Source organism: Lontra canadensis, unplaced genomic scaffold (assembly GCF_010015895.1).
Source record: "Lontra canadensis isolate GAN:19392208 unplaced genomic scaffold, GSC_riverotter_1.0 scaffold80, whole genome shotgun sequence".
Lineage (NCBI taxonomy): Eukaryota > Metazoa > Chordata > Mammalia > Carnivora > Mustelidae > Lontra > Lontra canadensis.
In genome coordinates, this window is record NW_022631074.1 from 9,627,333 (window position 1) to 9,655,165 (window position 27,833).

Here is a 27,833-nt window from a genome sequence, read left to right on the forward strand (position 1 = left end):
GTATGAGTTCTAGCAGATTTGGAGTAGAGTCTTTTGGGTTTTCCACATAAAGTATCATATCATCTGCAGAGTGAGAGTTTGACTTCTTCTTTGCTGACTCGGATGCCTTTTATTTCTTTTTGTTGTCTGATTGCTGAAGCTAGGACTTCTAGTACTGTGTTGAATAACAGTGGAGATAGTGGACAGTTCTGCCATGTTCCTGACCCTAGGGGAAAAGCTGAGAGCTTTTCAGCTCTCAGCTTTTCCCCTTTAAGAATTGTATTCTCTGTGGGTTTTTCATAGATGGCTTTTATGATATTGAGGTATGTACCCCCTATCCCTGCACTTTGCAGAGTTTTGATCAGGAAGGGATCAGTATCTATTGAGAGTATCATATGGTTCTTGTTCTTTCTTTTATTAATGCATTGTATCACATTGATTGATTTGTGGATGTTGAACCAACCTTGTAGGCCAGGAATAAATCCCACTTGGTCGTGGTGAATAATCCTTTTAATGTACTCTTGGATCCTCTTGGCTAGTATTTTGTTGAGAATTTTTATATCCATGTTCATCAGGGATATTTGTCTAATTCTCCTTTTTGGTGGAGTCTTTGTCCTTTTATTTTAATAAATGAATTTCCTAAGAGAAGAAAAAGAGGAAGTGCAGGAGGTAAAGGAGGCAGGACTTAAACTCCTTTCTCTAGAGCTTTCACTCTCTTTGTATTAAGCATTAATAGCAGTTTATAAAACTATGTATACTGCAAATTTTCCTATCGCAAACATGTGGATGTATGTATGCATGGACACTGTGCACTTAAAGGCATATGAAAGCTGTTGTAAATACAACAAATAATGTGCAAAATCTCTACCCAAAAAAGAAAAAAGAAAGCTTTTCTGAAAGAAATTGAAGAATACCTAAATAAATGGAAAGATGGGTTGGAAGATTCAATATTGAAAAAAATATCAATTCCCCCTAAATGCATTCACAGATATAATAAAAACCCAGTAAAAATCACAGGAGGTTTTCTTATAGAACTGATAAAGCTGATTCTATTATTCACATGGAAATGCAAAGGATATATAATAATAGTCACGACAACCTTGAAAAAGAACAAAGTTAGAGGATTAACAATACCTGATTCTAAGACTTCATATAGAACTTCAGTATCAAGACAGTGTCATATTGTTGTAAACATAGACAAATAGATCAGTGAAACAAAATAAAGCCCAGAATTAAAAAATATATAGACAGCTGATTTTACAAAGGTGCAAAAGTAATTTGGCAGAGAAAAAGATTTTTTTTTCAACAAATTATGTAGAAACAAATTGGGTATCTATATGCAAAAGAGGAAATTTGATCCAGAGAATACACAAAAAGGATAACAGACATAAATATATAATAAAAGAAATACAACACCAAAAGCACCATCCACAGAATAAAAAAATGATAATTAATTTCATTAAAATACTTGCTATTCAAAAAATATTTCTAAAATAAAATGACAAAACAGAGTCAGAAAATATGAATAAATTATTTAGCTGATAAATTATAGATTCATTTTCAGATATATGGAGTACTATCAAAACTCAAGAAAAAAGCTGATAAATAATCCAATTAAAAATTGGCAAAAGATTTGAATAAACTCTTCACTGAAGATGGCATACAAAAGTCAAATTAGGGCACAAAATAATGCTAACCATAATTAAGGAATTTGCATCAGGAAAGTGCAAATTAAAACTACAGTGAAACACCACAAACTACCTATGAAAATAGCTGAAACTGAAAAGACTATCAATACCAAAAGCAGCAATACAGACATTTTGTACTCATAGAAAGGCAACAAAATGAGTTAGGAGATAGGGACACAAAATTTAAGGCAGTAGGAAATTTCAGCCAAGCTTTGGTTATGGTAAAAGTTACCTCTGGGGGCACTTCGATGGCTCAGTCAGTTAAGCCTCCAACTCTTAATTTCAGCTCAGGTCATGATGTCAGGGTCTTGGAATGGAGCTCTGGCCAGCTGAGTACAGATTCACAAATAAATAAATAAAATCTTAAAAAAAAAATCTACCTCTGCACATCATGCTGCTTAAACACTCAACCATTTTGCAGAATATTCACAGTGACTCCTTTTATCTATGTTATTTTTTCTTCACTTCCTCTTTCACTAATAACATTTTTAAAAAAGATTTTATTTATTTATTTGACAGAGATCACAAGTAGGTAGAGAGGCAGGCAGAGAGAGAGAGGAGGAAGCAGGCTCCCCACTGTGCAGAGAGCCTAATGCAAGGCTCCATCCCAGGACCCAGAGATCATGACCTGAGACAAAGGCAGAGGCTTAACCCACTGAGCCATCCAGGTGCCCTTCACTGTTAACATTCTAAAGAATATTGGAAATCCAGGAAAATGGATTTAAAAATCTATAAAAAAATACATCTCTTTTCCTTGCCTATGTTGTTAGCCATGATGCAACTGGATATTAATTTTTTTAAGATATCAAATCATCATAAATAGGTAAATTAAGTTTTATTTTTCTGAATAAATGTTCATTAGTAACTTTCCCTGTTAATGAACAAGAAACAAATCTGAACCAACTTTTAAATCCCTCAATAGTTTTCCATTATATTAGGGTAAAAAATAAAGCCCCTAACCCATCCTCCAAAGTCCCTTGTGATCCATATACACTGGCCTCCTGGATCCCAAACTGGCTCTTGTCTGCTACTTTCCTAACATGCCAGCTACATTTACAATGCAGTTCTTCTCCCATGATATGGGCCCTCTGAAAATCTAGGCCCGACAAGGACAAAAGCCTTGTGGATGACACAAATCCAGAGGTAGCAATCACCATGTTAGAAATGAAGACCTTCAGGCCTCACCCAGACCCACTCGCACAGAATCTGCATTTTAACAAGCTCTCTCTCTAGGAGATTCACAGGCATTAAAGTTTGAGAAGCACTGAACTAGGGTACCTCTCAACTGTGGTACTTTATCTTTGTTTCCCTTTGCACTTCCCCTGACCTTTGCCTAGTAAGATTTTTCATCAGATTTTAGCTTAAAGTGTGGAGTCAGGTCTAGATCTGGACTGTGAGCTGCAGTTTGCATGAGGACAACTTTCCTTGGGGACAAGTTTCCTTGGCTCCTGAAGGGAACCTAGAACTCTGGCCCCAATAAATTATGTATGATTAGCTCAGACAAGAACATATTCATCAAAGCACTCAGAACAACACCTATTTTATAATTAAATTGATTTGCATAACATGCCAGAAATGTCATTTGTGGTGGAAAGCAATGATATAGTGTGCAAATTAAACTGTTACAACTAGAACTGTATATATGACATAATTATGATTTTGCAGGCTATAATGCCCAGTGGGACATGTGGACTTTTCATACAGATTCTAATCTGCAATGCCCAGAAGAACAGCTTGGTTTTGTCCTAAAGGGAACCATTAGGAATTCTTCACGCCTTCCTCTTCTGGTAAAAGCACACAGTTGTACAACTTGGTGACTCTTGAGTTCAAAGAAGATTTATATAAACAACATTTTGCTGATTTTGGTAAATGAAGCCTCCAGAATGAATCGGTGTGCAAAGAATTGCTGCTGGTGCTACTGTCATTCCGGTGCAACTTTTATTTTTTTTCTACTTGAGAAAGCTTAACCCTGAAAGGATTTCCACAATGTCTTAACAGATATAGGTAAGGGATTGATTTATGTAATACTCCACATTATTATTATTTTTTTACAGATTTATTTATTTTTTTTATTTGACACACAGATCACAAGTAGGCAGAGAGGCAGGCAGAGAGAGACAGGAGGAGGAGGCAGGCTCCCTGCTGAGCAGAAAGCCCGATGCGGGACTCGATCCCAGGACCCTGAGATCATGACCTGAGCTAAAGGCAGAGGCTTTAACCACTGAGCCACCCAGGCGCCCCAATACTCCGCATTTTTTATAGAAAGTTAAAAATGCTATTACATTTAGAGATAATTTTGATTTTGTTTATAAGATGACTGAATAGCAGGTGGAAAATGGAAAACAACTGGTATTATACTATATTTTAACTACCTAGAATTTAAATAAAAAGTTGGAATGAAAAAGAAAAGAATACAAATAATGAATAATCTAATAATATTTTGTTATTGTGAATAAATCTGGGTAAGCAAAATAGCTCTAAGACTGACTGTAATCTTTAATCATATTTAATTATCTGGCTAGCAAAATGACAATGACTCCCTAGGATGAATTTTGTTACTAGAAGGTCAGACAGCTTAAAAATGGGTTTAAGGATTTAGGTCATAATGTTTCCTATGTAAGAAATCTCTCTGATGATTCTGTTCAAAATGTTTATTCCACTTAATTAACCACATTCTCTGACTAATCTTTTAAGTTAAATCACTTGCTATTCACCTGTGTATCCTTGTATCCTTTCACCCACTTTTGACAATAATTTCATATACATATATGAAAATGCAGAAAATGTCCCTCCAGGTCCTTTCTACTTTCTGACTTAATAAAAGCCCACAGATTGCACTTGAGAATTTTAAGTTATCTCATAGTTTGGGATTGCATGGAAGGAAACCAATTCCAAATAAATATACATTTACCAATTGCAATTATTGGCATAGGTCATTTATATTGCTAGCAGTAGGTTCCAGGCTTCAGCTCAATTTTATTCTGCTAAAACCTAGTGGAGAGGAAAGGGCTCTCAAATCAAATGAGAGTAGTTAGAGAAACTCAGTTCTAATTACTGTGAGAGCAAAATAAAGTGACTTTTAAATGCGGAATGTGCTTTCAGCAATGTTGGTATATTTGTGACCAATACAAAGTTTCTAGCCTAATATTAAAATGAAAATCTCAAAAAAAAAAAAAGAAAATCTCTATTTCATACACATTTTCCATAGAAAAATAAAGTAGGAATTTGGAATGAAAGAAAAAGAAATCATACCCAGTACTGACAATTTTTAATGAAAACCACAGTTAAGACAAATATTTACCTGGAGTGTCTGAGCTTCTCCCCAGTTTCATCTTCAGCCTTTCTCTGATACTTCCTCTTTCTCTCTCTTCATGCCTTGGCCTTTCCTATCCCTATCCACCTATGAAAACACCATGGATACTCAGTGGACAGCAGCTGATTGCCATCTCCACCCCACATTCCTCAGCACACCATATTTCATTCTCCTCACTGTTGTGCCCCATGTTTCTCATTCTCCTCTCATTGCTCTCTGACCTCAACTCTATCAGAAACTGGACGTTGCTCTCACAAAAGCCACCAGGAATCTATTAATTCCCACACTTAATGATCATTGATCTCTCCTATTCCACTAGAGCACTTATTTCACTTTTGGCACTGTACTTCACTTTGTCCTGGTTGAGGTTTTTTTTCTCCCTTTAATTCTGCAACACTCAGCTTTCCAATTCCTTCATGAATCTCTGGCCACTCTGCTCAGTGTCCTTTTCTGTTTTTTTTTTTTTTTTTTTTTTTTCCTTTTCTCACTTTGTGTAAGCCAGAGCTCTTGGTTGTCAAAGGAAATGGGCTAATTGAAAGGAAATTGGCTTTAATGTCGAAATGTTAGGGGAGTGGAGAAACCCACTGGAGAAATGGGCAGGAACACAATGCAAGAAAGCCTGTGAAACAGCCAAAATCTGTCCTAGTCTATCTAGCTCGCTAAGAGCTGCTGTCCTTGCTACTAGATGCAGACGTGACAGTTTCCTTTGATATGCCTACACCATTGAGGTGTAGGATACATTTTCTAGGGTCACGATATTGTTTCCTTGGTTGACTTCGCAACCCAAATTCCCCTTTTTCTCCGTGGCCATTTGTCCCCTTCTCTCCATTTACCAAATCCAGCATAGGTGACTTTTACTGGCAAACCTACAGCAAGTCCTCTATGATGGAAAAGTCAGTTTATAGAACTTTTGGCTTCTGGCCTTAATGACAGCTTCTGTTTGCCACCAAGAGTCATATGGTAGAATAGAGGATCAAATGTTAGCCAATGCATACATGATGTATATCCATTTTGTAATCTCTAACTTCCACAAGTTTCTTTTTCCTCCTTCTCTTTTACCTTATACATTTCAATGGATAGGTCATACAAAACTATGCCTTTAGTCACTCTAATGACTCCCAAGTCATCATTTCTATTAAGTTCCCATAGAATTATTCTGCTGAGTGCATTTCACCTGGGTGTTTTCAGAATGCTCCTTGAAAAAACTGCCCATCACACCTGAGTCCTCAATCTCAATGCTTGATGACCATCTACCCAAGTACCAAATATCTTCTTTTTCCTATACCGACCAAGTCCCTTCACATCTAATATGTCACTGAATCCTAGTGACTGCACATTCTGATTTACTTTGAGCTACCTCTTTGTCCCCTCTTTATTCCCAGTGTCATATTGCACACAGACCAAGAACTGCACATGCTGTTCAATCAACCAGGGAGCTTTTACAAAATGCGTATTATTCCAACCAATTCATGAGATCTGAATCAATTTGTATGGCAATATCTCAAAACTTATATTTTGTACAAAAACTGTCCTAGCCAATTTTCTTGTATAATTTGGTTTGGGAATTGCTGGACAATAAAATGGCTCCTGTTTAGTGTTTTTTCCTCTAGTTTCCCCTCCCTTCAGCCTATTTTCTACAAGCAAATATTTAATTTAATAAACATCTGAGGATGACACTCCCTTTCTTAAAAGCTTTCAGTCCCATGTGTTTGTTCAGTTCCACGTGTTGTTTGAAGGACACAGCTGAAGATGTTTCACAGGGAATTGATCACTTGATGATCCTGGCCTTTCTAACATTTTTACTTTTCATGCTGCATTAATGTCCTATATACAGAACTTGCTCATGTTCAGAATGTTTTTCTTATCTTCTAAATCTGTTTATTTTGCACATAGTTTGAACTTAAGTAATTATATTTTTGCAATATAATGATTCCCCCCCAATAGTTGCCATATTAGAGGAAATAAAATTGAAGTGCCTTCAGGCTAGTGTATGGTTTTATATCAATTACCCTCACCGAACCGTCTTTTATAAATCATTAATGAATATTCTTTTTCGTTTACACATTTAATTTCAGAGACCATCTCTTAAGAATATGGAAACTAAAAACACAACAGAGCTGGAAGAGTTTGTTCTCACAGGACTCACATATCAACCAGAGTGGCAGATTCCCTTGTTCCTGGTGTTCTTGGTTATATATCTCATCACCATTGTGGGGAACCTTGGTCTGATTGCTGTCATCCGCAATGACCCTCACCTTCACATCCCCATGTACTTATTTCTTGGGAATCTGGCATTTGTGGATGCTTGGTTATCATCCACAGTATCCCCCAAGATGTTGGCCAACTTCTTTTCTGAGAGCAAGATGATCTCTCTCTCTGAATGCATGATACAATTTTTCTCCTTTGCAATCAGTGCAACCACAGAATGTTTTCTGCTGGCAACAATGGCATATGATCGGTATGTGGCCATATGCATACCGTTACTTTATCCAGTGATTATGTCCCATATGCTGTGCATCCAGCTCATAGTTTTGTCATTTTTAGGTGGCCTTCTTCATGCCATAATTCATGCTTCTTTTTTATTTAGATTAACTTTCTGCAATTCCATCATAGTACATCACTTTTACTGTGACATTATACCGTTACTTAAGATTTCGTGTACTGATCCTTCTATTAATTATCTGATGCTATTTATTTTCTCTGGATCAATACAAGTATTTACCATTTTAACTGTTCTTGTGTCTTACACACTTGTTCTCTTTACAATTTTAAAAAAGAAGTCTCTACAAGGTATAAGGAAAGCCTTTTCCACCTGTGGAGCCCACCTCTTATCTGTCTCTCTGTACTATGGCCCCCTTCTCTTCATGTATGTGCGCCCTGGATCTGCAGAGGCAGATGATCAAGATATGATGGGTTCTGTATTCTACACTGTCATAATTCCTTTCTTAAATCCAATTATATATAGCCTGAGAAATAAGAAAGTCATAGATTCACTGAGAAAAATATTAAAGAGAAATCTTTAGATCTCATACTAATATCTATTCTCCTTTCATTAAAATGAGAAAATTCTGTGGACTAATGTTGCTATGTGTTGAGTAATAGTCATTTTTTTTTGCAGTTATAATTACCTTAGTCTTCAATGACTAGGAGGAAGAACCTAATAATCTCATAAAAGATATTGTGTATATTTTTCAAACCACACAAGAAATTTTATTATTAAAAAATTTTTTAAAATATTTTATATATTTATTTGACAGAGAAAGAGAAAGAGACAGTGAGAGAGCAAATCCAAGCAAGCAGGGTGGGAGAGGGAGAAGCAGGCTTTCCGCTGAGCAAGGACCCCCCCGGCACCTACCTAATGTGGGGATCAATCCCAGGACCCACAGATCATGACCTGAGCCGAAGGCAGAAGCCTAATGACTGAGACACCAAGGGACCCACATACAAGGAATTTTAATCAAGTTTTCATATCATACTTAAATAAAACAAACCAAAAATGAAAACATTTCACAGACTTGTCTGTTCCTTGGTGTGATTTATAAATGCATTAAGTACTAAAATAGTATAGTGCCTCTGAACAGAACTTGATTTTGATGTCTTTGATACTTATGCAGCTATATATCCAAGACCCATGTTCCATTTAACTGGATAGTAGAGGCCAGACTTGTGTTTGAGTGAACAGAGGAAAACCCCAAGAGTTCTGCTAGCCATCAAGGTTTTCTTTCTACTTTATTTAGGGCATGGTGAATTTTACCTCTCGTGTGGCTTCAACCCTGATAATCACGGAGAGAAATAAAAAGAAAAGAGAGCAATGAGGGAAGAAAATGACAAGGGTTTTAAGACAATGTAGAAAGGGTCAAGCTTTAAGAGATGTTTTTAGGCTAGTGTGCTTCTTAGAGGAAGAGAGAGGCAAGTTGCCTCTCACTGTCTATGATGCCTACTATAGGACCTTTCTAGCTGTGTTTGTATGTTGTTGGACAATCTGTAAAACTTCACTAATAAAGAAAGCTAACACATTCACCAAGGACTTAAGCTGGTGTGGATATAGACAAAAGTGGCCAACTTGGAAGAAAGTGGTCTCAGTATCCCTAGAATTTAAAAAAAAAATTAAGCTAGAAAGATTTTAAAATCAGTAATATGTAGTTTTTGGAATGTGTTATTGACAATGAGGGGCTTTAAATGCATGTTACCAAAGTCTAAGTAATCTTAAGGTGACTTAATGTCATAGTGGGTACCTAGTGGGTACTTAAGAGAGATATGAAAATTTATATGAATTATGGTGTTTTGTGCCTCAAAGTCCATAAATGTTATTTTTTGTCATACTCCATTTGCAAAGTATACTGAGTAATCCATCTCAGTCCACCTCTACCCTTCCTTTCTTACCACTGATTCCATACACAGTTCTACTGAGACCACTAAGCCTGTAATCCCCATGACTACCCACTCCTGTGATTTGCAAAACTCTAATAACTTATCCTCTTCAGTATCAGTATCAGTATCCTACTGATACTCTCTTACTTCCCAAACTTTGTAAACATAACTAACGTTAATGATATATTTTCAATAACATTTAATAGATTGTCTTTGCCACTAGGTTATGTAGTATCATATATGGTATATTTTTGTAGATATATATGTATCTATCTACAAAAATATATGTATATAAATATATATGTGTATATATTATATATGTGTGTATATATATGTTGAACATACAAAAAATATATGTGTGGACATATGTGTGTATATACATATGCATATATATGTATACATATGCATATATTTTTCTGCTCATGTGTAAGTCCAGAATATATAATACAGATCTAGTTAGATCTACACTTACATATATATCCACGTAACTATCAGTATCTTCTTCAGCCTGCACTTGTTCACCCTGGCATTATTTGAGGTTTTGTTTTTAAGTAAACCTTGGTTTAACACTGAAGTGTTTTCCCTCCAATTCTCCTAAGACCATGTTTTATACCCATATAGAATTATTGAAAGCCTTCTGGAAACACCTCATTCTCTCAGGTTCAAATGTTTTGCCTATTTAGGTCTCTCCATAGAGAATAAAATCCTCCATGTCACTCCAAAACTACTCATGTGTATTTGCAATGGATGTGATGTTTTTTCTTTAAGGTCTAGCAACGTAAGTGTTATAGCTTCCTTGATGCATTTCCAGATTACCACAAAGAGGATAGGAATTCATACTCATTTGAAGCATATTAGTTTATTTATTCTTCTTAGATCACACTTGGCCTTGCGTAGTACTTATTTTTGTTTTACACACTCTTTTAGAATATAACTTAGAAGTCCTAGTACTCCTGAACTTGTTCCGCATATAGGACAGTGACTTACACTGAGGTCCTAAGTATTTGTGAACTACCTGTGAAATTTTAAAAATGTAACAGCATGAACACATAAAACACAATAGAATGTGTCATGTCACTCTTTTTCAGTAAGTTAATGAGCCCAGGGAAATTACTAGGTTGGGGATGGCTGCTGCAGGCCAACTCCTCTTCCTGTTTCTTTCATGACAATCTTGAGCATCATAGACATAAAGTGAATTCTTCCTCTTATCACTAGAATTAGTTCCTTGGATGGAGTATGAGACAATATCAAGGAGCAGCCCTTTCATTAGATGCTTCTTTAAAGATATAACACACATAACTATTTAATAAAAATATCATTATTAAAAAAAGAAAGACAGGGTGCCTAAATTGCTCAGTTCCTTAAGCATCTTCCTTCAGCTCAGGTCATTATCCCAGAGTCCAGAGATCAGGCTTCCTGCTCAATGGGGCTCCTGCTTCTCCCTCTACATCTCCTCCACCTCCCTCTGCTTCTTCATGCTTTATCTCAAATAAATAAATGAAATATTTAAAATAAATAAAGAAAAAATAAAGAAAAATATCATTATCATGTACTTCTGGAGGTACAGATCACAAGATTAGACCAGGTCATCTGCTCTCTTTTTGTTTTCTTGAGAGATACTCCCAAGACCTAGCAAAGGAACTGAATGGATTAATGTGCAGCTGTTTTTACTCTTTAAACTTGAGAATTTATATCTTGCTTATGTGTGCAGCTTATTGATTCTTTGTTTTATGATATTCATATCATTCTGATTTTTCCTGTTAATTATCTAGATTTTTCTTGTTCGTTCATTTTTATGACCCCAAAACAAAAATAGTAATATAAACTACTACTGTGTATTTCTTCAGTCTCAGAAAGGTCTGTTTTCCTAATTGGCTTTTTCTTTGAATGAGAAGTCTGACATCCACCTGTGAGTCTGAGAATGGTGTGTTACCTCTCAGGTCTGACTGTAGGCTGGATGAGTATGGGACAGAGAGCTGGGGGTCTCTCAGAAGCTCAGACTTCCTCTGTAGCCTCCTCTTGTATATTTCAGGTCTGTAGATTCATTTCTTCTGGTTGGAACTCCAGTTAAATACCATCTATCTTATTCCTTCCAGAAATCCATCAAAATCCTTTGTCCACTGATGTAATCCCATTCTCATTTCTGTTACAGCGCTATTCATTTTGTATACTATTTTTGTGATATAAGTAGCATGTCAGGAAAGAGGTAAAAAATATATATCTGTGCAAAGCCCATATTATAGACAAGATATTCTATCAGTTCTTTAAAAAGAATATATGACATTACATATGTATTATTTAATAGATACTTAGATGTAAAGGATGATATCACAATGTTAAGTTTGTGATATCACAATGTTAAGTTAGAACAACTGCTGCTGATGTGGGATTAAGTCATCCCTTGGAAACACAGATTACATACTTTGCTTGTTCTTTATTATGAAGGTTAATTTTCTTAAGTTGAAGATTTAAAAGATCTCATAATTCCTGTAAAAATCTTCTGCACAGCAAAGGAAACTACCACCACCACCAACAACAAAAGGCACCCTACTGAAAGGGAGGAGATATTTCCAAATGATATGTCTGATAAACAGGAGTCAAAATATATAAAGAATTTACACAACTGGACACCAAGGAAACCCAAATACTCTGATTAAAAACGGGCAGAGGACTGAAATAGAATTTTCACCAAAGAAGACATAGATGGCCAATGGACACATAAATGGATGGATGTTCAACATCACTAATTATCAGGGAAATGCAAATGAAAACAATGAGATATCACCTTACATCTGTCACAATACTTATAATCAGAACCATAAGAAATAATAAATGTTGGTGAACATGTATATAGAAAGGAAAACTTGTGCACTTGGTGAGAACACAAATTGGTGCAGCCACTATAAAAAACAGTATGGAGGTTCCTAAAAAAATTGAAAAGTAGAACTACTATATGATACATTATTTCCCTTACTGAGTATTTATCCAAAGAAAGTGAAAACCTATTTCAAAGAGATATATGCAACTGGATTTTATTGCAACATTATTTAAAATAGCCACGATATGGGAGCAATTCATGTCCATTGGTTGATGAATGGATAATGAAGAAGTACACACACACACACACACACACACACACACTGGAATATTATTTTGCCATAAAAGAGAATGACATCTTGTGATGTGCAGCAACATGGAAGGACCTAGAAGGCACAATGTTAAGGGAAATAAATCAGTGGGAAACAAATACCATATGATTTCATTCATATGTAGAATTTAAGAAACAAAACAAATGAAAAATAAAACTAAAATGACAAACAAACATAAAAGGAAACTTAAATAAAGAGAACATCCTGGTGGATGCAAGGTGAGTGGGGGTGGGGGATGTGTGAAATAGAAAAAAGAGATTAAGAGTGGACTTATCTTGATGAGAACTGAGAAATATATAGCATGATATTGTACACCTGAAAATAATATAATAGTGTATGTTAACTATCTTGAATAAAAGTCTCAAAAAGAACAACTCATATTTAATATCTATTTAAATGTAATTAATGTAGTATACATACACTTTTCTCATCACTTTACAATACTTTCTACTGTTCAGGAGATTGCTAACAAAATTGTCTTACATCGTATTCAAGGAAATACCGTAATTAGGTTAAGAAAAACATCATTCAACACTAGAACAGTATTTCTCAATGTCTTCATTGTAGACCAGCTATGACAAAATCTTACTGAGTATGTTTACTCAGTATATGTCAAAATCTCTCTGGCATAGACATTCATGTTCTTTTACTATGGTGGTTCATAAATTATAGTGGGCATCAAGATCATGGGGAGAACTTGTGAAAGCATATTGATAAGCTCCATCAGTAGTGTTTCTGATTTAGTTATGCTAATGCTATTGGCTTGAAGCCATACTTAGGAACCACTGTTTTAAAATACTCAGTGAAGCAAAGTTTTTATAATAACAAAATATTTAGAGACAGTCAAAATGGAGTTTCTGCACATCCTCTCTCTCCTACTTAATCACAATATGTGAATATTCTAAAGGTTTCTACCCTCTGGTTTGTACTTTCCTACCTGCTTTGGGATGGTGAGTCCAAATTTCAATGGGGCTCTTGTTTTAAAGGATGAAGAATTGTGGACCTTTTATAACTTTCTCTTGGAAACCATGATTGAAAGTGATGATAGCCAATGAAAACTCCATTGCCGCATTTGGGTAAGGTTAATAGATGGGACCTTAGTTCATTCAAAAATGAGCTTTTCTTAATGCATCAGATTTCTTTTTTTTTTTAAATTATGTTCAGTTAAAAAATGAATTTTTTAAGTAGAATGAACTTTTGGATCATCATTCTCAATGAAATTTCATATACAACATATTCCAGGGACACCTAGTGGCTCAGTCCGTTAATCATCTGCCTTTGGCTTAGTCATGATCTCAGGATCCTGGGATACAGTCCTGTATCAGACTTCCTGCTCAGTGGGGAGTCCACTTCTCCTTCCAGCTACATGGATCACTGTTCTGTATCCTGATAACAGCATTCCTCACTTTGGCTCCAAGACCTCTAGACCACCAGATGATAAGATCAAGGGTACATAAAGCAAAAATTATGCTGGTGGCCAATAAAATAAAAAAAAAAATGACAGTGGGTTCCTGGGAGTAACAGTGAGTGGTCCCACTGAACCAGTATAATACACTGGTTGCTGACTCAGAAAACATACAGCCTTCTGGAAATACTCTAATGCTGTAAGGTATCACATGTAGTTATGCTATAAAGGAGTCTCCAAAAAGGCTATTCCACAGTCTATCAAATAAGTTGCTTCAGAATGGAGGTGGGGATAAGACCAGTGAATTTTATGGTCATGGGTCCTTTGCTGCACTCTTTGGATGTGAAGTAAATTCCTTGTTCAGAAGATACACTGCATGTAATCCTATGATTTTGGGTAGTAGATAAGGAATTCTGAAAAGTCCAAGATGATGCTTTTGGTAGAATAAATGAATGAAACTCGACCGTTCTCTTACAGCATACACAAAGATAAACTCGAAATAGATAAAAGACCTCAATGTGAGGCAGGAATCCGTCAGAATTCCAGAGGAGAACATAGGCAGTAACCTCTTCAACATCAGCCACAGCAACTTCTTTCCAGATATGTCTCCAAAGGTAAAGGAAATAAAAGGAATTACATGACCTAATTGGTGGAGCGCCATGGACAGCAACCCTATACTTGTTACAAAGCCTTTTCCTGTTTTGAGCCTATCTCAAAACTAGCAGTTTATCTGGTCACTTCGTAAATGGGCTGGTATAATACACCCAAATGAGGATGATACAGTGTCCAGAATCCACAGGAACCCACTAGGTGTTGTGACTCTTTTTAGGATATGGGAGGGGCCAGATGCAGCAACTTACCCTTCACCTCAGAAGGGAAATGTTCATGTGCCCTATATCACTGAACCCTAGGAATTTCACAAGTATAAGGTCTCTAAATATGTTTTTTTAAGTAGACACCACACCCAATGGGGGATTGGAAATCACAACCCTCAAATCAAGAATTTCATGCTCTATGCAGTGAGCCAGCCAGGTATTCTGGATATTGTTGGATTTATTTCTCCCCCTCTGTCATGCACATTTCTTACCAGGAAGCATTGAACAGTTGCTACTTTTTGCTCACTGGTGTCAAACATCATAATGCCATGTGTGTACTGGACCAGTTTGATATCTTTGTGGGAAAAAAGACAACAAGAATCCTGAGAAATATTTGTACATCATATATCTGATAATGACTTGAACTTGTATATAGGAAGAATTCACAAAACACACTAATTAAAATTTACTCAAAAGAATTAACTCAATTAAAAACTTGGCCGGGATTTGAATATACTTCCCCAAACAAGATATAAAGATATCAAAACAGGACACAAGAAGATGCTTTATACAGTGTGTTATCAGCAAAATGCATGTGAAAACTACAACCCATTTGTATAAATTAACAAGGCAGAGAAGACTACTCTTACGGGAAGCAACGTCACAGACCTTCTGTGCTCAAGGGAGACAACAAAATGAGTTGAGGTATTTATACAAAATTGAAGGAGTCAGTAGGTTTAAGCCATTTGCATTATGTTGAAGCCATCACTGCACACCATCCTGCTTACTCCACCTTTCTACTAAGTTTTCAGAATGACATTATTTTATCAGTGCTGTTTTCCCTCCTCCATTTTGGCTTGCACAATCAAAATTATAAGGAAGCAAGAATATTGATCAATCAGTCTGCTAAAACTGATGCTGTTTGTTTTCCCCTAGCTGCCAATGAAGTCCCATGTGAAGGCTGAAGATTTTTTCTACTCTTCAAGTAGTAAATCACAATGTCACAAAGAAATAAATTTTTATTTTTCTGAAGGAAAGCTCATTGACAACTTACTTTGTAATGCACAAAAGGCAAACCTGAACACATATACCACCATGTTCAAAATCCCCCATTTCCTTTAAGTTGGGGTAAAATACAAGGTCTCTGAATGAGCCTCCAAGGGCTTGTGTGATCCCAACCATGCTGGCCTCTCCCACACCATCTGGTTACTCCTAGCTTCTCCCTTTGTAATCTGTTAGATTGTTCTACTCCCATGATCTGGGCTCTCTGAAAATCTAGCCCTCCAAGGACAAAGGCGTTGTGGGTGATACAAGTCCAGAGGCAGCAATCACCAGGTTAGGACTGAAGACCCTCAGGCCTCACCCAGACCTACTCATAAAGAATCTGCATTTTTAAAAAATCTTTTTAATTTTTTAATTATTTATTTATTTTTTATTTTTTATAAACATATAATATATTTTTATCCCCAGGGGCACATGTCTGTGAATCGCCAGGTTTACACACTTCACAGCACTCACTATAGCACATACCCTCCCCAATGTCCATCACCCCACCCCTCTCTCCCAACCCTCCTCCCCCCAGCAACCCTCAGATTGTTTTGTGAAATTAAGTCACTTATGGCTTGTCTCCCTCCCACTCCCATCTTGTTTCATTTGTTCTTCTCCTACCCCCTTAACCCCCCATGTTGCAACTCCACTCCCTCATATCAGGGAGATCATATGATAGTTGTCTTTCTCCTATTGACTTATTATGCTAAGCATGATACCCTCTAGTTCCATCCACGTTGTCACAAATGGCAAGATTTCATTTTTTTGATGGCTGCATAGTATTCCATTGTGTATATATACCACATCTTCTTTATCCATTCATCTGTGGATGGATATCTAGGTTCTTTCCATAGTTTGGCTATTGTAGACATTGCTGCTATAAACATTCGGGTGCACGTGCCCCTTCGGATCACTACGTTTGTATCTTTAGGGTAAATACGCAGTAGTGCAATTGCTGGGTCATAGGGTAGTTCTGTTTTCAACATTTTGAGGAATCTCCATGCTGTTTTCCAGAATGGTTGCACCAGCTTGCATTCCCACCAATAGTGTAGGAAGGTTCCCCTTTCTCCGCATCCTCACCAGCATCTGTCATTTCCTGAATTGTTAATTTTAGCCATTCTGACTGGTGTGAGGTGATATCTCATTGTGCTTTTGATTTGTATTTCCCTGATCGCGAGTGGTGTGGAGCACTTTTTCATGTGTCTGTTGGCCATCTGGATGTCTTCTTTGCAGAAATGTCTGTTCATGTCCTCTGCCCATTTCTTGATTGGATTATTTGTTCTTTGGGTGTTGAGTTTGCTAAGTTCTTTATAGATTTTGGACACAAGCCCTTTATCTGATATGTCGTTTGCAAATATCTTCTCCCATTCTGTCAGTTGTCTTTTGGTTTTGTGAACTGTTTCCTTTCCTGTGCAAAAGCTTTTGATCTTGATGAAATACCAATAGTTCATTTTTGCCCTTGCTTCCTTTGCCTTTGGCGATGTTCCTAAGAAGATGTTGCTGCGGCTGAGGTTGAAGAGGCTGCTGCTGTGTTCTCCTCAAGGACTTTGATGGATTCCTTTCTCACACTGAGGTCCTTCATCCATTTTGAATCTATATTCCTGTGTGGTGTAAGGAAATGGTCCAATTTCATTTTTCTGCATGTGGCTGTCCAATTTTCCCAACACCATTTATTGAAGAGGCTGTCTTTTTTCCATTGGACATTCTTTCCTGCTTTGTTGAAGATTAGTTGACCATAGATTTGGGGTCTATTTCTGGGTTCTCTATTCTGTTCCATTGATCTATGTGTCTGTTTTTGTGCCAGTACCATGCTGTCTTGATGATGACAGCTGTGTAAGAGAGCTTGAAGTCCAGTATTGTGATGCCACCGACTTTGGCTTTCTTTTTCAATATTCCTTTGGCTATTCGAGGTCTTTTCTGGTTCCATATAAATTTTAGGATTATTTGTTCCATTTCTTTGAAAAAAATGGATGGTACTTTGATAGGAATTGCATTAAATGTGTAGATTGCTTTAGGTAGCATAGACATTTTCACAATATTTATTCTTCCAATCCAGGAGCATGGAACATTTGTCCATTTCTTTGTGTCTTCCTCAATTTCTTTCATGAGTACTTTATAGTTTTCTGTGTATAGATTCTTAGCCTCTTTGGTTAGGTTTATTCCTAGGTATCTTATAGTTTTGGGTGCAGTTGTAAATGGGATGGACTCCTTAATTTCTCTTTCTTCTGTCTTGTCGTTGGTGTAGAGAAATGCAACTGATTTCTGTGCATTGATTTTATATCCTGACACTTTCCTGAATTCCTGTACAAGTTCTAGCAGTTTTGGAGTGGAGTCTTTTGGGTTTTCCACATATAGTATCATATCATCTGCGAAGAGTGATAGTTTGACTTCTTCTTTGCCGATTTGGATGCCTTTAATTTCCTTTTGTTGTCTGATTGCTGAGGCTAGGACTTCTAGTACTATGTTGAACAGCAGTGGTGAAAACGGACATCCCTGCTGTGTTCCTGACCTTAGTGGAAAAGCTTTCAGTTTTTCTCCATTGAGAATGATATTTGCAGTGGGTTTTTCATAGATGGCTTTGATAATATTGAGGTATGTGCCCTCTATCCCTACACTTTGAAGACTTTTGATCAGGAAGGGATGCTGTACTTTGTCAAAAGCTTTTTCAGCATCTATCGAGAGTATCATGTGGTTCTTGTTCTTTCTTTTATTAATGTGTTGTATCAAATTGATTGATTTGCGGATGTTGAACCAACCTTGCAGCCCTGGAATAAATCCCACTTGGTCGTGGTGAATAATCCTTTTAATGTACTGTTGAATCCTATTGGCTTATATTTTGGTGAGAATTTTCGCATCTGTGTTCATCAAGGATATTGGTCTGTAGTTCTCTTTTTTGATGGGATCCTTGTCTGGTTTTGGGATCAAGGTGATGCTGGCCTCATAAAATGAGTTTGGAAGTTTTCCTTCCATTTCTATTTTTTGGAACAGTTTCAGGAGAATAGGAATTAGTTCTTCTTTAAATGTTTGGTAGAATTCCCCTGGGAAGCCGTCTGGCCCTGGGCTTTTGTTTGTTTGGAGATTTTTGATGACTGTTTCAATCTGGTTATGTGTCTGTTCAGGCTTTCTATTTCTTCCTGGTTCAGTTGTGGTAGTTTATATGTCTCTAGGAATGCATCCATTTCTTCCAGATTGTCAAATTTGTTGGCGTAGAGTTACTCATAGTATGTTCTTATAATTGTCTGTATTTTTTTGGTGTTAGTTGTGATCTCTCCTCTTTCATTCATGATTTTATTTATTTGGGTCCTTTCTCTCTCTCTCTCTCTTTTTTTTTTTTTTGGTAAGTCTGCCCAGGGGTTTATCAATCTTATTAATTCTTTCAAAGAACCAGCTCCTAGTTTCGTTGATTTGTTCTGTTGTTTTTTTGGTTTCTATTTCTTTGATTTCTGCTCTGATCTTTATGATTTCTCTTCTCCTGCTGGGTTTAGGCTTTCTTTCTTGTTCTTTCTCCAGCTCCTTTAGGTGTAGGGTTAGGTTGTGTACTTGAGATCTTTCTTGTTTCTTGAGAAAGGTTTGTACCGCTATATATTTTCCTCTCAGCACTGCCTTTGCTGTGTCCCACGGATTTTGAACCGTTGTGTTTTCATCATCATTTGTTTCCATGAATTTTTTCAATTCTTCTTTAATTTCCTGGTTGACCCATTCATTCTTTAGAAGGATGCTGTTTAGTCTCCATGTATTTGGGTTCTTTCCAAATTTCCTCTTGTGACTGAGTTCTAGCTTCAGAGCATTGTGGTCTGAAAATATGTAAGGAATGATCCCAATCTTTTGAAAGCACTTGAGACCTAATTTAGGACTGAGGATGTGATCTATTCTGGAGAATGTTCCATGTGCACTAGAGAAGAATGTGTATTCTGTTGCTTTGGGATGAAATATTCTGAATATATCTGTGATGTCCATCTGGTCCAGTGTGTTGTTAAAGGCCTTTATTTCCTTCTTGATCTTTTGCTTGGATGATCTGGCCATTTCAGTAAGCGGAGTGTTAAGGTCTCCTACGATTATTGTATTATTGTTGATGTGTTTGGTTGATTTTGTTATTAATTGATTTATATAGTTGGTTGCTCCCACATTAGGGGCATAGATATTTAAAATTGTTAGATCTTCTTGTTGGACAGATCCTTTGAGTATGATATAGTGTCCTTCCTTGTCTCTTATTATAGTCTTTGGCTTAAAATCTAATTGATCTGATATAAGGATTGCCACTCCTGCTTTCTTCTGATGTCCATTAATGCGGTAAACTCTTTTCCACCCCCTCACTTTAAATCTGGAGGTGTCTTCGGGTTTAAAATGAGTTTCTTGTAGGCAACATATATGGGTTTTGTTTTTTTATCCGTTCTGATACTCTGTGTCTTTTGATTGTGGTATTTAGTCCATTAACATTCAGGGTAACTATTGAGAGATATGAATTTTGTGCCATTGTATTGCCTATAAGGTGACTGTTACTGTATATTGTCTCTGTTCCTTTCTGATCTACTACTTTTAGGCTCTCTCTTTGCTTAGAGGACCCCTTTCAATATTTCCTGTAGAGCTGGTTTGGTGTTTGCAAATTCCTTCAGTTTTTGTTCTGGGAGCTTTTAATCTCTCCTTCTATTTTCAATGATAGCCTAGCTGGATATAGTATTCCTGGCTGCATGTTTTTCTAATTTAGTGCTCTGAATATATCATGCCAGCTCTTTCTGGCCTGCCAGGTCTCTTTGGATAAGTCTGCTGCCAATCTAATATTTTTACCATTGTATGTTACAGACTTCATGTCCCGGGCTGCTTTCAAGATTTTCTCTTTGTCACTAAGACTTGTAAATTTTACTATTAGGTGACGGGGTGTGGACCTATTCTTATTGATTTTGAGGGGGGTTCTCTGAACCTCCTGGATTTTGATGCTTGTTCCCTTTGCCATATTAGGGAAATTCTCTCCAAGAATTCTCTCCAATATACCTTCTGCTCCCCTCTCTCTTTCTTCTTCTTCTGGAATCCCAATTATTCTAATGTTGTTTCGTCTTATGGTGTCACTTATCTCTCGAATTCTGCCCTCGTGGTCCAGGAGCTGTTTGTCCCTCTTTTGCTCAGCTTCTTTATTCTCTGTCATTTGGTCTTCTATATCGCTAATTCTTTCTTCTGCCTCATTTATCCTAGCAGTGAGAGCCTCCATTTTTGATTGCACCTCATTAATAGCTTTTTTGATTTCAACTTGGTTAGATTTTAGTTCTTTTATTTCTCCAGAAAGGGCTTTTATATCTCCTGAGAGGGTTTCTCTAATATCTTCCATGCCTTGTTGAGCCTGGCTAGAACCTTGAGAATCGTCATTCTGAACTCTAGATCTGACATATTACCAATGTCTGTATTGATTAGGTCCCTAGCCTTTGGTACTGCCTCTTGTTCTTTTTTTTTTTTTTTTGTGGTTAATTTTTCTGCCTTGTCATTTTGTCCAGATAAGAGTATATGAAGGAGCAAGTGAAATACTAAAAGGGTGGCAAAGACCCCAGGAAAATATGCTTTAACCAAATCAGAAGAGATCACAAAATGAGGGGGGGAGAGAAAGGGGATAAAAAGAGGTATAGAAAAAAAAGAAACAATTAAAAAAATAAAATGAATAGAGAAAAAATATTAAAAAGAAGAAAAAAATATATATATATTAGATAAACTAGTTAAAAATCATTAAAAAAGAAAAAGGTAAAAGTTAAAAAAAATTTAGCAGAAGAAGAAAAAAAAATTGAAAAAGAAAAAAAAAATTAAATTAACTGCAAGGCTAAAGTATCATGGGGAGAAAGCCATGAGTTCGGTGCTTTGTTTTCTCCTCCTCTAGTATTCCGCTGTTCTCCTTGGTATTGAACCTGCACTCCTTGGTAGGGGAACTTGGTCCTGGCTGGATTTCTTGTTGATCTTCTGGGAGAGGGGCCTGTTGTAGTGATTCTCAAGTGTCTCTGTCCCAGGTGGAATTGCACCGCCCTTACCAGTGACCAGGCTGAGTAATCAGTTCGGGTTTGCTTTCAGGAGCTTTTGTTCCCTGAATGCTTTCCGTAGACTTTCGGAGGACGGGAATGAAAATGGCTACCTCCCAGTGTCCGGCCTGGAGGAACCAAGAGTTCGGGACCCCACTCCTCAGTGTGCCCTCAGAGAATAGCGCCCAATCACTCCCGTCTCCCCGGCCTCTGGCCATGCTCCGAGCTCACCCAGCCTGCGACCGGTTCAAGGTAACCCCAAGCTGAGAGCTCACTCCTCAGCTCTGTCTCTGTAGCCAGCTTCCCCGTTCTAATACCTGCAAGCTCTGTGACACTCAGACACCCCCGATCCTTCTGTGACCCTGTGGGTCCTGAGGCCACACTGACCCCACATGGAGTGATGTCCCTTAGCAGAACAGACTTTTAAAAGACCTGATTTTGTGCTCCGTTGCTCCACCACTTGCCGGGAGCCGACCCCTCCCCCTGCAGTCTATCTTCCCGTCCCTTTGGATTCACTTCTCTGCCAGTCCTTCCTTTCAGAAAGTGGTTGATTTTCTGTTTCTAGAATTGCTGTCCTTCTTCTCTTCAATCTCCCGTTGGATTTGTAGGTGTTTGCAATCTTTAGATAAGCTATCTAGCTGATCTCCTGCTACCTGAAGTAGTCTCAGCCTGCTACTTCTCCGCCATCTTGACTCCTCCCTATCCAGAGTCTGCATTTTAACAAGTTCTCTCTCTACGAGATTCGCAGGCATTAAAGTTAACAAGACACTAAACAACAAGTGTTAGAGGATGAGGAGAAATGGGAACCCTCTTACACTTTGGTGGGAATGCCAGTTGGTGCAGCCACATTGGAAAACAGTGTGGAGATTCCTTAAGAAATTAAAAACAGAGCTCCCCTATGAGCCTACAATTGCACTACTGGGTATTTACCCCAAAGATACAGATGTGGTGAAAAGAAAGGTTGTCTGTACCCCAATGTTCATAACAGCAATGGCCACAGTCACCAAACTGTGGAAAGAACCAAGATGCCTTTCAATGGACAAATGGATAAGGAAGATGTGGTCCATATATAGTATGGCGTATTATGCCTCTATCAGAAAGGATGAATACCCAACTTTTGCATCAACATGGATGGGACTGGAGGAGATTATGCTGAGTGATATAAGTCAAGCAGAGAGAGTCAATTATCGTATGGTTTCACTCATTTGTGGAGCATAAAGAATAACAAGGATGACATAGGGAGATGGAGAGAAGGGAGTTGGGGAAATTGAAGGGGTATGCCAACCATCAGAGACTGTGGACTCTGAGGAACTAACTGAGGGTTTGGAGGGGAGAGGTGTGGGAGGTTAGGTGAGCCTGGTGGTGAGTATTGTGGAGGGCACATATTGCATGGAGCACTGGGTGTGATGCATAAACAGTGAATTCTGGAACACTGAAAAGAAATTTAAAAAATTAAAAAAAAATTAAGAAACACTGAGCTATGGCATGTCTCACTGTAGTGCTTTATCATTATTTCCTTTGCACTCCCCTGAACTTTGCCTACTGATATTTCTCATCAAATTTCAGCTTAAAGTGTGCAGTCAGGTCTAGTTTGTGAGCTGCAGTTTGCATGAGGACAACTGTCCTTGGGGATGGCTCCTGAAGGGACCCTAGTACTCTGGCCTCAATAAAATCATGTATGATTAGCTCAGACAAGAACATATTAATCAAAGTCCTCAAAGCAACACCAATTCATAGATAAACTGGTTTGCCTAAACATGCCAGAAGTGTTCTTATTGGTGGAAAGCAGCAGCGCAGTGTGCAATTTCAACGGTTGTAACTAGAACTGTATATGTGACATGATGTTCTCAGTCTGTAAAACCTATTGGGACACCTGGACTTCTCATACAGATTCTAATCTGCAATGCCCAGAAAAACAGCTTAGTTCCCTTTGTCCTAAAGGGAACCCTTGGGTGCTATTAGAAGAAATTTAGTTTTCTAGTCCTTCAGTTTTTGTTTTTTTTTTTTTGTAAAAGCATGTAGTTTTCTGAGGATTGGTTGACTCTTGCATTTAAAGCAAATTTATATAAACAACATTCTGCTGATTTTAGCAAATGAAGTCTCCAAAATGAATAAGTGTGTTAAGAGTTGTTGCCTTATGGCCATTGCAGAGCTATTGTATTTTTTTCTTGTTTTGAAAGCCTACACTTTGAAGTGATTTCCTCAGATTTCTTGTAAGATATGGGTAAGACAGAAATGATTTCTATAATATTCATTATTCTTTATATATAAATTGGAAATATTGTTACAGTTATAATAGTTTCATATTGGGATTACAGTTACCAAAAAACAGATGAATAATGTAAAGCAAATGGTGAATAATCTATATATTTTTGTTGATAGCCATAATCTAGATAAGCAAAATAACTCTGAGATTGAATTACTCTCTTTAAAAATGTTTTATTATCCCTAACATAATTATAATGACTTTATAAGTATAGTGAATTAAAATGGAAAATATTTAAAATTTAAACTGCCTTTAAGTATCAGGTCTTAATGATTCCTATGTTAGAAATCTTCCAGGTTATTGTGATTAATAGTCCATTCTGTTTAACTGAATACATTTTCTGATTAAAAGTTTCAAGGTAAGTCACTTGGATATTAACTATCCTTTATCCCACATTATAATTTTTTTAAACTATTTTATTTATATGTATATGTAGCAAGAAATAGGCAGTAAGTGTCCCCTCATAGCACCAACATTTATGGCTTGATAATTACCACACACCAATTGAATTTGAGAATTTTCAATTATTTAGTGACTTGGGATTGCATGAGAAGAAGTCCTTTCCAAATAAATATGCCTTTAGTAAATGCAGTTACTGGCTTTGGTTATCTGTGTCCCTTATATTTTACTCTGGTTTTTGGCTCAATTTTATTCTGCTAAAAACACTGATGGAGGAAACATGCTCTCAAGTAAAACCAGCAGGATTTCTATAAAAAGTCAGTTTTAATCACTGTAATAAAAAATATAAAACAACCTTTAAATATGAGTGGAACTTTCAAGCAGTGCTTATATATGTGTGTGTATATATATATGTATATATATACACACATAAGTATATTAACAGCATAAAGTTTATAAAGTTAAACTGAAAAAACTCTTGCATACACATATTTCATAGGAACATAAATTTGGAAATTTGAAGAAGAGAAAATGAAAAGATTCCAATGTTGACAACTTAATAAAAACTAATGGAAGATAAACATTTGCCCCTCCCCCCCCAAACTCTCTGGGCCTTTCCATTCTTGTTGTTCTTAGCCTTTCTCTGATGTCCTTCCTCTTTTTTCTCTGTAGTCTTTCTCACACTTAACCATCTGTATGTCTGTTATTCTTTGCCCATTTCTCTTCCCCCATCTACTGATCTTTTTAAAAAATTATTTATTATGTTCAATTAGTCAGCATATAGTAGTACGTTAGTTTTTTGTTTGCTTCTTTGTTTTTAATTTAATTTTATTTTTTCAGTGTTCCAGGATTCATTGTTTATGCACCGCACCCAGTGCTCCATGCAATACACCATTAGTTTTTGATGCAGTGTTCAATGATTCATTAGTGGCATGTAACACCCAGTGCTCATCACCACACATGCCCTCCTTAATACTCATCACCTGGTTACTCCAGCCTCCAATCCCTCCTCTCTTCGGTAATCCTCAGTTTGGTTCCCAGAGTCCAGAGTTTCTCACAGTTTGTCTCCCTCTCTGATTTCTTACCATACCTCCCTTCCTCTGTGGTTCTCCATGCTATTCTTTATGTTCCACATATGAGTGAAACCATATAATTGTCTTTCTCTCCTTGACTTATTTCACTTAGCATAATCCCCTTCAGTTCCAACCATGCTTCGCCAACTGATCCACTTGGGCACCCTCTCCTGATCTTTTCACCACTAAAATTTCTCCTCCTTCTTGTCTTTTCTCTTTTCTCTTCTTGATGCCTTCCTCTCCATTTCTCTCTTTTGAAAATTTTATTAGAACAATATTAGGGAATAAATGCTGTATTTGTCAAAGCACTGCAGACATCTAACAACTATCCTCCACATTCTTGGAGCATTTGATATAGTTTCCCTGCTAACTGTTGTGCAACTTGTTTCCCATTCACTGCTCATTATTCTGTGGCCTCAACTGTATCATATAATGAAAGCTGCTCACACTAAAACCACTGAAAATATCTTAGCTTCCATGCTCAATCACACGTGTTTGCTCCTTGTCCTACTAGAGCATTTATTTTATTTCATTTTTATTTTTTAAAGATTTTATTAATTCATTTGACAGAGAGAGACACAGGGAGAGAGGGAACACAAGCAGTGGGAGTGGGAGAGGGAACACAAGCAGGCGAGACAGGCTTCCCACTGAGCAGGGAGCCCGATGCGGGACTTGATCCCAAGACCCTGGGATCATGACCTGAGCTGAAGGCAGATGTTTAATGACTGAGCCACCCAGGCACCCCAGTGGTAGAACATTTATTTTAAAGTGATTTGGCACCATAACTTTCTTTGTTCTTCTTGAGCATCTCCCTCTCTTTATGTTCATGACACTCATCTTTCCTGTTTCCCTTCTCTTCTTGATCATTCTGCTCAGTATCCTTTCCTGGTCTCTCCCTGTCTTTATTCACTGCCAGTCAGAACTATTAGTTTCAGGAATAAATTATTTTTTTTTTTGGAATGAAATCTAACAGAAATGCTGGGAGATTAAAGGAATCACAGCTGGAGGAAAAAATGAGCAGAAACAGAAGGAAGCAAGATAGTCTGTCAATAGCAAAAATCATGTCCCAACATTGGCTCCATGAAGGCTGCTATCAGTCACCAGGGCTCTGTGGGTATGCCACTGCTCACACTGACAGAGTCATGGATGTGCATTCAGGGTGTATTTGCTGGAACTTCATACTTAGCTTTGGCTGACTTAGCAACTCAAAACCTCTTTCCCTTTTCCTCCCTTATTCCAAATTCCAAATGCAGTGTAGATGGGTTTCAGTTGCCGAAGTTACATTCCAGTTCCCCTCACTGTGGTTGTTAGAGGGATAGGAAAGTCTGTTGTAGCTCTTTTGGCTCCTAGAGTGGGTGGTAGACTGTCTGGCTCCATGATTATGTGGTAGAAAGAGGACTATCTGAAAATGACACATATCCTCCATAACCATGTTCATATACTTTGTCAGTTTAGTTCCTCCCTCTTCTCTTCACTTAGTGTATTCTCTAATGGTTAGGTCTTACATAAGTATGCCTGGAGCTACCCCAATGACTTCCAAGTCATTACATGTGGTAGACTCCTACTACGAAGTATATACCACCTGGATATTCAGAGGACACTCTCTCTACAAACTGACATTGCATCCTAATTTCAATGAATTTTGAAAAATTTGAATATAGTTGACACACAATGTTACATTAGTTTCAGGTGTACAACTTAGTTATTTGACAAATGTATACCTTCTGCTATGTTCACCACAAGTATAGCTACTATCTGTCACCACACATTGCTCTTACAATATTGTTGACTATATTCCTTATGCTGTGACTTTTATTACTGTGACTTATTCATTCCATAATTGGAATATCTCCCACTCCCTTTCACCCATTTTGCAAACCCCTCCAACTCCTATCTCTCTGGAAAATAAGTTGTTCTCTGTATTTACAGGTTTGATTCTGCTCTTTGTTATTCATTTTTTTAGACTCCACATAGGAGTGAAATCATATGGTATTTGTCTTTCTCATTCTGACTTACTTCTTTTAATGTAATAGCCTGTATTAGCCTGTTGTGTCAAATGGCATGATCTTATCCTTTTTTATAGCTGGGTTATATTTTCCATATATATTTATTTTTTCACACACACACACACACACACACACACACACACACACCACATATTGCTTATTCGTTTGTCTGTAGATAGACACATAGGTTGCTTCCATATCTTGGCCACTATAAATAGGATGCAGTAAATGTAGGGGGTGCATGTACATTTCAAATTAGTGTTTTCCTTTTCTTTGGGTAAATGAAAACCTACCCATTCACCAAGTGACTCCTATTCTTCACTGACCAC

The 27,833-nt window shown here is 37.2% G+C and overlaps 1 protein-coding gene across 1 annotated transcript; it reads left to right on the forward strand.

The window, feature by feature from the left end:
* Positions 1 to 7,073: 7,073 nt before the first annotated feature.
* On the forward strand, positions 7,074 to 8,003 carry LOC116882070 (olfactory receptor 5H2-like). The gene has a single exon (XM_032882264.1). It carries the CDS (start codon positions 7,074 to 7,076, stop codon positions 8,001 to 8,003), a length of 930 nt encoding a protein of 309 aa, XP_032738155.1.
* Positions 8,004 to 27,833: the final 19,830 nt, after the last annotated feature.

Bases quoted from the DNA above. Each gene is read 5' to 3' on its own strand.
- LOC116882070 (XM_032882264.1), top strand. From the start codon at position 7,074: ATGGAAACTAAAAACACAACAGAGCTGGAAGAGTTTGTTCTCACAGGA.